The 12,550-nt window shown below is 43.1% G+C and overlaps 1 protein-coding gene across 1 annotated transcript in view; it reads left to right on the top strand.

Moving 5' to 3' along the window:
* DNAH11 (dynein axonemal heavy chain 11) overlaps positions 1-12,550 on the top strand; it is a 268,709-nt gene that overhangs the window by 85,603 nt on the left and 170,556 nt on the right. Inside the window, exon 30 of the mRNA XM_058678278.1 lies at positions 1,643-1,876. Within this exon, the coding sequence (XP_058534261.1) occupies positions 1,643-1,876 (234 nt within the window). The remainder of the gene's footprint in view (positions 1-1,642; positions 1,877-12,550) is intronic.

The raw sequence follows: 12,550 nt of genomic DNA, 5'->3' as shown, positions 1-12,550 counted from the left end.
TTGCTTTGGGGAATCTGGAAATATGCAAGATGCTACTCCTATCTCTGTGGGTCTATTAGGCTGCTGAGGGGAAATGGATGTGTAGGTAAATGAGTGATAGTAGGAGGCGGTGATTGTTTCAAAAGTTAGACAAAAGGTTGTGAAGAATCCGACCAAACCCAATCATTAGGTTCATTCAATGACTCACCCAGCTGAGAACTTAGTGTTTGGTGTCACTGAGAGCTTTGCTTAGTGGTGAAAGGGGAAACTACAGGCGTTGATTGGTTCCGTGACCTTGGCTCATATACCAGCAACACATGGCTGGAAATCCAAAGAAGCCTCCCAGCGAAGAATGACAGGAGTTGTTACCAGCACAGATTTCTCTTCTGCAAACGAAAGGTTGAGGCTGGTGTGTGTCCTGGTGAGTAAGACGCAGGTTAAGATGTGCATGTTCCATAGTGGGATGCCTGGGGTCAGTTTTCAGCTCCAGCTTCATGCTAATGCAGACCATGTGAGGTAGCAGGTGCTCTGCCACCCAAGTTGGAGGGTTAGGTTGAGCTCCTGGATCTTGGTGCTAGATCCAGCCCAGCTTTGGACAGTGCGGCAAGTTAGCAGGTTGGAGAGTGAGCTAACAGATAAAAAAGTTTTTTGGGTATGTACCTCTGTGAAAGAAGGAAAGGAGAGAGAGAAAATAAGAGACAGACAGACAGTAGAGGGGAGGGAAGGGGGAAGGAAAGGAAAGAGAAAAGGAAAAGGAAAAGAAAGATTGTCAGCTTATGGTCCGTTGACCATTCCTTTCTGCAAAAGAGATTGCAGAAATCCTCTTTCATGGAGTGAGGAATGGGATCAGTTGTGGCGTCTTCAGCATCTCATGTGGGCCTTGGCATTTGTTGATGACAGTCATCCCGTTATTGTTTTATTCAATTATTTGCAAGTAACATGTATCCTTTTAGCTGTGTGATGCCCCTTGGGACAGGTACATGGATTATTATAATAAAGGGCATTCTGAATGGATGGAAAACTGGCTCAGATCCAATTGTGGGAGCAAAATAAAACAAAAAAAATTGAAGATTATTTTTCCACAAGTCAGCAGTTGTCCTAGCTTTTCTATTCTCTTGCTATCTCATTTCTGACAAGTGTGAAGATTAGAACCAGTGGGGAATACAATTAAAATACTTTCTGAAAAACTGTTTGCTTAAGACAAGGAGCTGTGAAGATTCTATGTTGATTTAAAAATTCCCCCCAAAAAGCTATTGAAAAATGAAAATTGCCATTGATTCCAGAGTCACAGAATATGATGCTTACCCCCGTGGATGTCCGTGACAGTTGATCCCTTGGAATGTTGAGGTACAAGGGACAAATCTTGGCCAAGGATTCAACCCCTCTGCTTCAAAGCTGAAAAATGAATTCTAGCAAACATCCTCTCTGTTTATGCTGGGGCAAGTTACTAGATAAAATAATGTGAACAGTATGCCTTGAAAAAGCCAAGTTCATATGGTTAGTTCTTCAACTTCCTCTTTCTGGAGTTACTCCTGTAGATTTCTACTTGGACTTAACCCGTTTCAGGTCCTACTCTCTGCGTGGCTGGGAACTAACATCAAGAAGGCGTTATTCCTCCGCTATGGTTCATTCTGTGTTGTAACATTTTGATTTGCTTCCCGAGGTGGAGACCTGGCTGCTGCAACTTGAGCAGACCATGAAAGCCACTGTGCGTCACTGCATCATGGCAGCCATTGCGGCCTACGAGGAGAAGCCCAGGGAGCTGTGGCTGCTTGATTTCCCTGCACAGGTGGCATTGACCACCTCGCAGATCTGGTGGACTACCGATGTCGGAATAGCCTTCAGTAGACTGGAAGAAGGCTATGAAACTGCCCTGAAGGATTTCCATAAGAAACAGGTGATTTTGTTTAGTTGTTTTGAGATTGGACTGGGATATGAACAGGTAAGCTTCGCTCAGGCATCCTCTATGGACACAGCACAATGCCAGGAATATGTTAGCAGTTCCTAGTTGTTCAGTTTTCCACTTTCAACTCCTTCTGGTGGGGTTCTGCAAGGATTTTGAAAAACTACATCATGTCAATTTCCCCCATTCCCTAATGTAACACCTATACCTACATACAGTAGCTGTTTTTTCTCCCCTTCCTTGTGAAACTCACTCTGTGGGGCTGAAGGCGTATTTTTAGGAAATACATGTGATTTTTTTTTTGTATTGATTATCTGCTCATTATAAATCACCAATGAGTGATTTTGAAAAACAACACCTTTTCAGTTCAATTGTATTCACTTATCCAGTGGAATGGTCCACTGTAAGATGTGCTCTTTTTTTGGTTTATTATTATTATTTTATGATACGGTTTCATAGGGTCTGGGATTTCCCTTTCTCCCTCCTTATTCCCCCCCCCCCACTGATTTTCCCTATTACAATAGTAGAGTTCTTTATAAACAGTCATGAGTCTGTCATTGTGGGTATAGACCAATGGCAGAGAGTCTAACATCCTGTTATCAATATAAATTTGACAGTTTCATTGGGAGTCCATCTTTGATCTGGAATTAGGGATGCACACGGCATTGTATCCTCACATCTGGATATGATAGTTTCTATTACAGAGTTATTATACATCCCCTTAAATGAAAAGCCACAATACAAAATCAACAACAGGAAGAAAAATAGAAATTTACAATGTCGTGGAGTTAAATAACATTGCTGCTGAATGACTAATGTGTCACTGAAGAAATGAAAAACAAAATCAAGAACCTTCTTGAAGCACGTAATGTAACTGTATGACCTGTGAGTCAGTGAAGAATTTAATATAAGGAAAAACAACTGTTTTTTAAAAAGATTTATTATTTATTTTTATTGGAAAGGTAGTTAGAGGAGGAGAGACAGAGGAAGATCTTCCATCCGATGGTTCACTCCCCAAGTGGCTGCAACAGCTGGAGCTGAGCCAATCCAAAGCCAGGAGCCTATTCCAGGTCTCCCATGCAGGTGCAGGGTTCCAAGGCTTTGGGCTGTCCTCGATTGCATTCCCAGGCCACAAGCAGGGAGCAGGATGGGAAGCGGGGCCGCTGGGATTAGAACCGTCACCCATATGGGATCCCTCCGGCGTGTTCATGGCAAGGACTTTAACCGCTACATTATCACACCAGGCCCAAAACAACTGTTTTGAAGAAATGAAAGTAAAAACAAAAACATCAAAATCTGTGAGATACAGTTTCTGCTGATGTTTGTTCGTGAAAGGTGTCTTCTATAGACAACTGATAGATGGGTTCTGCTTTTTAAATCCAGTCTGTTAATCTCTGACATATGATTGATGGGGTTAAGCGATTTACATTCAGGGTGAATATGAATAGGTGATAATTTGATCGTGTCACTTTAGCAATGAGTTATGCATTGTTAGATTTAGTCTTTTGTTATTTTACTGGGATGTTCTTCATAGTTACCTTTGCTTTTAGTGGGTACTGTTTCTTTTCCCTGTCAAGAGAACATTTTTGTCATTTTTTTTTGTAAAGATTTTTGTTGTTATTGGAAAGCCGGATATACAGAGAGGAGGAGAGACAGAGAGGAAGATCTTCCATCCGATGTTTCACTCCCCAAGTGAGCCGCAACGGCCGGTGCGCGCCAATCCGATGCCGGGAACCAGGAACCTCCTCCGAGTCTCCCATGCGGGTGCAGGGTTCCAAAGCCCTGGGCCGTCCTCGACTACTTTCCCAGGCCACAAGCAGGGAGCTGGATGGGAAGTGGAGCTGCCGGGATTAGAACCGGCTCCCATATAGGATCCCAGGGCTTTCAAGGTGAGGACTTTAGCTGCTAGGCCACGCCGCCAGGCCCCCATTTTTGTCATTTGTAGGCCAGGTTTGGAAAGGCATATTCTTTTAATTTTCTTCGCTGTGGGAGAATTTTATTGCCTTTTCAAAGACAAAGGAAAGTGTTTTGAGTACATTATCCTGGGCCAACAATTTTTTGCTTTTACAATCTGGAATTTATCACTCCATTGTCTTCTGGCCTGTAGAGTTTAAAGTAAGAAGTCAGCTATAAGTCTGATTGCCACTGCTCTGTGTGTCAATTGATTTTTTTCATGTGCACATTTAAGGATCTTTTCCTTATGTTCATCTGAAGAGCACTTAATGATGATGTGTCATGATGAAGATTGCTTTTGGTCAACCCTGTTAAGATTTCTGTGGCCCTCCTGAATGCTATTTCCCAATTCTTTCTCTAGATTAGGGAATATTTCCCTTATTATTTCATTGAATACTTCTTTAAACCCAGCTTCTCTCTGTGTGCCTTCTGGAGCTCCCATAATTCTCATATTTGGCCTTTTAATAGTGTCTCTTAATTTTTGAATGCTTTGTTTAGCTTGACCCAGCTCTGCTTCCAACTTTTTGATGGATTCCCCATTGTGACAAGAAATGCTTCCATGTCTGAGATGCTTTCTTCTGCCTCATTCATTCTGTTACTGAGACTTTCCACTGAATTTTTAATTTGTTCTTTTGTGTCTTTCATTTTCAATAATTCTGCTTGATTTTGTTTCAGTGTTGCTATTTCCTGTGTGACATAGTCTTTGAACTCCTTTATGTGCTTCTCGTTGTTGTTAAGACGCTTTGTAACAAGTTTTCTGAATTCTGTATCCTCCATTTCCTCCATGTATTCTTCAGTTAACTCTGAGGTTGGCAAAGGCTTTTGCTCCTTTGCAGGGCAATCTTCAGTAACATTCATTGTGTATTTTGCACTTGGTCATTGTACTTCTGGTTGGCAGATTCTTCTTGGGGCAGGTTTCTAAACTGTGTCACCCACAGGTCTACAGTTCATTTTTATTTATTGCAGTTGGGAGCCAGTTCTTTTGTTTGCAGTCACTTGTGCCACTCCCTCCAGCGAGGTTCAGGTCTGGGCTCTTGTGTTAGACTTCTACCACTGTGTCCAATGTCCCAGCTCCTGGCTCACCACTCTCATCTCCTGTGATCTCATACTGTGGCTTCACTGTTGTCTGCACCTTCCCCCCACTTCCAGCTTGAGCAGTTCACAGGATTTGGGAGATACCAGGTATCCTTAGTAACTAGGTTGTTGGTGGTGCTGATCTTTCTAGAATCCACTAGCCATTAGATCTGAGGGTCACCCAGACCCATTTCAACTTGCAGGATGATGAAGTCAATATTATTTTGGGTGTGGGGCTAGTGCAATGCACTGAGCTGTGAGTGAGTTTGCTCCCAGCTCAGTGCATGTACAGCTCACTGTTATCCCTGCAGTCTTAAAGCCTTTGTCACACTGTACAAAATAGTGCCTGATGTGTCGTTCATGGAGTTCTTGATCTGCTGCCTGTTAGGTCTGTAGGCTACCTAGACCTGTTTTGGGGGGAACCTGTGGGATGCCATGTTGGTGCAATGCACAGGACAGACATTCTGCATTTTGACTATCTTTCTTTACTTTGCCAGAATCTGAAAATAGGTCAAATCTGATACATCTGATCTCAGATGTGATGTTTCCATGACAAAAGTAGTTTGTTTTGAGGCTGGAACTTGGTTACAAAAAAAATGTGTGTATGTGTGAATTTTTTTAGATAAAAATGATCAAAAAGAAATTGAAACATTTTGTACTTCAAAAAATTAATGACTGTAGTATGATGACCCATTGCCCAGAGAGTTTATTTTAAACGTTTATTTATATATTTGAAAAGCAGAGTTGCAGAGCAAGAGAGAGAGAGAGGTTTTCTTTTTACTGATTCCCTCCCCAAACGGCTGCACCAGCCAGGGCTGGGTCATGCTGAAATCACAAATCAGAAACTCCTTCCACATCTCCGCTAGTGGCAGAGGCCTGCGTGCTTGAGCCAGCTTCCTCTGCTTCCCCTGGCACATTGGCAGCATGCTCGGGGTTGGAAGTGGAGCAGGCAAGACTTGAGCAGGCACCTATAGTGGATCTAGGCTCCATGCCAGCCCATCCCCACTATAGCAGCTCCACTCAGAGAGGTTTTGAAAATGCTCAAGATTGGCAGTGGAAAATTCTTCTCATTAGTCACTCATCTTCCCCAACTGCAAAGACTCCCAGGTCCAGTACATAAGAGTAACAGACCCTTCCTTTGAGGCTGAAAATTTTTTTTAACACATTTATAATTTTTATAAGATTTGGTGATGTTTGCATAGTTAAGGATGCATGCTCATGTGGATCACTGTATAGGATGGGAGGGTGGAGGAATGGAAAGTCAGTAAGACAACTGCTTTCAATCTCCTTTTGATCATGTGTCTGGGGAAATTGGGGAGAAGGACACTCCCAGCAGTTCAACCATATCACTGCCCCTGGATGGGGGACAGGCATCCAGTATCCCCGAGGTCCCTAATGTGGAGCATATTATGAGTGCACTGCTAAAGTGGTTTTCCTAGTTCTGAAATGTTGTTGACTTTGTTGCTCCAAGGATGAGGAAATCCTACTAAGGCCCATTGGCTGACAGTGAACCTTAGAGTCAATTTACCCAGATACTTGCTGTCAAAGTTTGGCTGGGAAAGCTGTACAGTTTGTTCTGCACTCCATGGTATTAGATGTCCTCTGCCAGCTTCAGTGAATTGGGTGTCATGTCCCCCAGGCTCATCTGGCCATGCAGTCCACTGCATAGGCTTCAAAAACTGAGGCAACCCAGTCCTGACATATTCACTCCACAGTCAGACCACAGACCCTGTAACTTCCCTCATAGATGGAGTTTTGAGGCCAGTGGTCCAAACCCTGTCTGCTGTCATGCCCATGTCTGTGCCCCACATATCTTTTTAAAAAATCACAGCTATGTTGGCACACTGCTATACTTAACACAAATTTGGCGTTAACCAGACCCAGAATGCCCAGCAGCTATTAGTTGCTTTTCCAGCAGCAGTTTAACACTTGCCTAGGTACAGTCAACCTAGACAGTTGCTTACAGCTGGGGTAGACTGAGAATTTCTTTCAAAACCAAATCGAATTAAAAAAAACCTGTAGTGTTCCTGCCTTATCTAAACCCTACTATTTGGACAGGGGACCTGTTGAACTCGAAGTTTCCCAGTGTTCAACACACATTTTATCTTAATGGAAATGTGTATGTGGAAAGTCTCATGCTTCATGACCTAGCAAGCCCCCACAAAATCACAGATCAAAGACATACTTTCTGCCTCTCCTCTCATCAGAAATTGTACTGAATGACAGAATCTTTCCTGTTCCCAGAAAAGTCCTGGACAAAACTCACTGTGTATTCTGGCACGGTGCTAGCAGCCTTTGAGAAACTGTGTTCGGAGAACTGCTGCAGGTATTGAAGCTCTGCTGTGGATGTAACATTACTGTAAGAAACTGTCCTTCCTGAACTCAGGACTCTGGCTTCTGTCAGCGTGAACCTACAAATGAGTGAACTTTAAAACTGTTAGATGTTTTACAAACATACTTTGAAGGGTCATGCATGTAGCTGCATGCATTTGTTGTTTATTGTCTTGCTAATGGTTGGGTTTCCAGTTCAGCACTGCTTTTCCCCCCCTAAGGCTGCTTGAACCACTCTTGAGCAGTCTTCTTGTGTGCAAGTATATTTTCATTTCTCTGGTGAAGTACCTAAAAGTAAAATTTTGGAGTGGTAAAGGAGGCATATGTTTAGCCATTGGAGAACCAGCCATGTCATTCTCTGTTGTTAACACACCCATCAGTATCTGTCACATTGAGGGGTACATTAATTCCAGTTGTTTCATGCAGTTGCCAGAATCTGGTGTTGTCAGTTTATAACTGTAGCCATTCTCGTGGTTTTGCATACTCTCAGTACCTTATTGAGATTTTGATTTGCTTTTCTTTAATATCTAAACATGAAATTTCTCATGTGTTCATTGGCATATATACCTTGATTTGTGGAATGTCTGTTCACCTCTTTTGCTCTCTGTATTTTTTTTTAGAAAGATTTTATTATTATTGGAAAGCCGGATATACAGAGAGGAGGAGAGACAGAGAGGAAGATCTTCCATCCAATGTTTCACTCCCCAAGTGAGCCACAATGGGCCAATGCGCACCGATCCGAAGCCGGGAACCAGGAACCTCTTCCAGGTTTCCCACGCGAGTGCAGGGTCCCAATGCACTGGGCCGTCCTCGACTGCTTTCCCAGGCCACAAGCAATGAGCTGGATGGGAAGTGGAGCTGCCGGGATTAGCACCGGTGCCCATATGGGATCCCTGGGCGTTCAAGGCGAGGATTTCAGCCGCTAGGCCAAGCCGCCGGGCCCGCTCTCTGTATTTTTAAAAATATTTATTTTTATTGTAAAGGCAGATAAGGAGCAAGATCTTCCATCTGCTGGTTCACTCCCCAAGTGGCTACAACAGCCAGAGCTGAGCTGATTTGCAACAAGGAGCCAAGATCCAGGAGCCACAAACCGCTTCTGGGTCTCCCATTGGGTGCAGGGTCCCAAGGCTTTGGGCCATCTTCCTCCCTTTTTTTGTCTTGTCTTGTTTTGTTGTGTCTTGTTTTCAGACTGCAAACAGAGAGCAGGATGGGAAGTAGAGTAACTGGGACACAAACCAGTGCCCATATAGGGTACCAAGCCAGTTGGACCATTGCACCAGCCCTTGCTCTATTTTGTAAGCTGAATATTTTTACCTTTTCCTTGGTGATTATGGAATGTCTGTATTTATCCTGGATATAAGTGTTGTCTGAAAATGAGTAGCCTGTTTGTTTTCTTAATACCGTATTTTGTGAGCAGAAAGTTGTCATTTTGTTGTAAAATACAAAAATCTTTCATACCTAGTACATTTTATGTCATATATAAGAACTTGTTGCCTATCCAAAAGTCAGTTGACTCTGTGTGTGTGTGTGTGTGTGTGTGTGTGTACTTATTTCCAGATTCTCTTCCTTTGTTGGGTTTGTGCCAAATCCAGTTTCAAATCCACTTTCAGTAAGCCTTGCAGTCATGTGTTATATATCCTCAAACTGTTCATTTCCCTCCCAAAATGGTTTTGCTCATTCTAGGGATTTATAGTATATATTTTATAATCATGTTTATTTTTAAAACCTAACACATGAGCCCAATTTTGACTGGGATGGCTTCGAATCTACTTATAAATCTTTTTTTTAGAGATTTATTTATTTTTATTACAAAGTCAGATATACAGAGAGGAAGAGAGACAGAGAGGAAGGTCTTCCATCCAATGATTCACTCCCCAAGTGAGCCGCAATGGCCGGTGCTGCGCACCGATCCGATGCCAGGAACCAGAAACCTCTTTCGGGTCTCCCACGTGGGTGCAGGGTCCCAAAACTTTGGGCTGTCCTTGACTGCTTTTCCCAGGCCACAAGCAGGGAGCTGGATGGGAAGTGGAGCTGCCGGGATTAGAACCGGCTGCCATATGGGATCCTGGGGCTTTCAAGGCGCGGACTTTAGCCACTAGACCATGCCGCCAGGCCCTATAAATCTTTTTTTAAAAAACATTTATTTATTTTTTATTGCAAAGTCAGATATACAGAGAAGAGAGACAGGAAGATTTTCTGCCCGAGGATTCACTCCCCAAGTAACTGCAACGGCCGGTGCTGCACCAATCCGAAGCCAGGAGCCAGGAACTTCCTCCAGGTCTCCCACGTGGGTGCAGGGTCCCAAGGCTTTATGCCGGCACAAGCAGGGAGCTGGATGGTAAGTGGGGATCCTGGGATTAGAATCGGTGCTGATACGGGATCCTGGCATGTTGAAGGCAAGGACTTTAGGTGCTAGGCCACTGCGCCGGGCCCCACTTATAAATCTTAGGGCAATTGACAACTCAGTACTGATTGCTCTTGTGAGCTCAGAACATGATGGGATGTTCCCATAGCAGTTACTGGTGTGGAAGTCTTCTGGGTTCCTCTATTCCTCACTAGGTTTATTTTTAATATAGTTAATTTGTTTTGATGCTTATTTTGTATGCTGATCAACTTGTAAATTTGATTTCCTATTGCTTATGCCTGATAAACATATTTTGGAAACATTTACCTTGGGGCAGGTATTGTGGCACTGTAGGTTAAGCTGCCACTTAACTTCCATTGCACTGGGACACCCGCATCCCATACTCGAATGCCAGTTTAGGTCCTGGCTACTCTGTTTCTCATTCAGCTTCCTGCTAATACATCCTGGAAGGCAGCAGATGATAGCGTATGGGCATGAGCCTCTGCCCGCCTTGTAGGAGACCTGGATGGAATTTTGGGCTCCTGACTTTGGTCTGGCACTGCCCAAGTTATTGTGGGCATTTGGGGAGTGAAACAGCAGATAGAAGATCCTCATCCCCATTTCTTTCTGTTCCTTTGCCTTTCAAGTACATGGAAATAAATATGCATTTTTAAATGTACTTTGTACTTTGCTAAACTTACTTACAACCTTTAGTAGCTGTCTTTGTGTTGCTATTGTCAGTTTTTATTTTTTGTCCTAGATTCCATAGGACTCGATCTATATAAATACGTCATCTGTAAATAATTATACTTTTTTTTTTAACATTCAAAACATAACATGTTATACATAACATCATATCATCTTAAATTAAGGCAAACATGTGCTATTTAACCTTTTGTGATTGGCTCATTTCCCTTAGCATTATGGTTTCCAGTTTGACCCATTTGGCCACAAAGAACTGCATTTTGTTTTTTTTAATAGCTGAGTAGTATTCCATTATACTTTTAACTCTTTCATCAGTTTCCCCCCTTAATTTCCTTTTGGTTATTATTCATTTGGCTAGAACTCCAGTTCAGTTTTGACCAGCAGTAAGGTATCCTTACCTTATTGTCTTAGGGAAGGTTAATTACTTGTCATTAATATGATATTCATTGTATGTTTTTGGAGAAATACTTGAGCAGATGAGAATCCTTTGCATTTGAGACATGCAGCAGCGATGGGTCGTTTCACATCTGCAGTGATGACAGTGTGATGTATTCTCTGATTCCATTACTGAGATGAATTTCTAAGGGTTAAGCCAACTTTGCATTCCTGAAAACTAAGCTCCGCCTGGATAGAATCATTGTGCTCTCTGTATGAATACATGTCTGTTTGCACAGGTCAATATGCAGCAGTTTTCTGTAAGAGAATCTGTACTTGTGTTTATCCAGACTAATTTTTTGATAATCATTTTCCTTGATTTTATTTGCCAGACTTCAGGACCACACTGTCCTCCTCAACAGGCATTTCACTGTTGTCTGGATGGCAAAGGACTTTAGCATAGATGTCACTAAATTGTACTTGGACTTCACATTTGCCTTCAGGATCTTTTCTGATTTTCTAATGATGAACTGCTTTCTTCTATAAATACACAGTGTTTTTTTAGCTTCACAGGCTGCTCTTCTGTTGTCAGTTTTGGAAACAGAATTTTTCAAAGTATTTGTCCAGGTTCTCTAAGCCTGGGTTGTTGGAAATGGCAGCTTGCTAGGCAGATGGAGTCCTTGGTGTTGTCTTTGAAGGAGCTGTGACAGGAGTCCATGCAGTGGCCCACATCACGGTCTGTTCAGCCTGATTCCTTTCCTAGACTATCTGGACTTTTACAGAGAACATTTGCCTGACTTTGATCTTATTCTTCCGGTTTATTCATGTCATTGGGTTGTACTCTTCCAATATTGTCCGTAGAAGATCGGGCCTCATGTCCCACTTTCATTTCTGTTGTTGGTGATTTGTGTTTTGTTCTTGAGTGTTTATGGATCTTATTTCTGTGTTCAAAGAGCTAACCTGTAACTCCACTGGTTTTCTCTCTTGTTTTAAATCTCACCAATTTGTATTCTTTGTTCATGTCCTTTCTTCTATTTCGTTTGAAGTTAATATGTTCCCCTTTTTCAGGGTGTGTAGGCTAGGGGCTTAGATAACTGAGTTCACAGGCTTTTTTAAATGTAAGCATTGGAAAGTACCTTTAGCTTGATGAATAATATCTAGTAATGACCTGCAGAACAAAGTCAGAATGAATGGGAAGCATCAGAATACTTTCCATTAGCATCTAGAAGAGGGTCATGGCACTCATGTTCCATAATGTTCCAGGCTCTGTCCTCTGCCTGTGGGTTTTAGCAGTGCAGTTGAAGCAGAGGCAGAAAGTGAACTCTGGCAAAAAAGATGCCAAGTTGGGGTTCCACGGCACACGCCCCGGTCATTTCAGAATGTGGGACCTGGCCTGAGGGAGCCTTTCACTCTGCCTGCTTGGGGAAACCAGGAGCCTTTGTCTCTGAAGCTGTATGGTAGGACATCCTGCTGCTCCTGTTAGGGAGAAAGACCTTCCATGTTCTGTGTTGCTGGGAAGGGGTTGGGGGAACTGGAGGCTGATCCCCAAATGGGGGGCTGCCATTCTGTGGTAGAGTTCACTTGGCCGTGCTTAGCTGAGCGCCTCAAGTGCTAGGTCTGAAAGGTGTTCCAGGATCTGGCTCTTCTGGCTACTTTACTGCCACAGGTTATGCTGCTCGCACTGCAAGGGAAATGTTCCCTGCTGGGCTCATGTAAGCCTGCAGTGTTGAGGCCATGGTTGCTTCAGTTCATGTACATGGTCCTTGCCATGGGAGCTGGGTCAGGAATACTGTGGAGGCTCAACACCATCACAGTTCAGGAGATTCTGCTTCTTTTTGACCCTGACTCCATCTCTCTCCTGGGGCCCCTTCATGGTGAGCATGCTG

The sequence above is a fragment of the Ochotona princeps genome, chromosome 20 (assembly GCF_030435755.1).
Source record: "Ochotona princeps isolate mOchPri1 chromosome 20, mOchPri1.hap1, whole genome shotgun sequence".
Lineage (NCBI taxonomy): Eukaryota > Metazoa > Chordata > Mammalia > Lagomorpha > Ochotonidae > Ochotona > Ochotona princeps.
The sequence above is the reverse complement of the archived record's forward strand: the minus strand, read 5'-3'. Positions and strand labels throughout refer to the sequence as shown.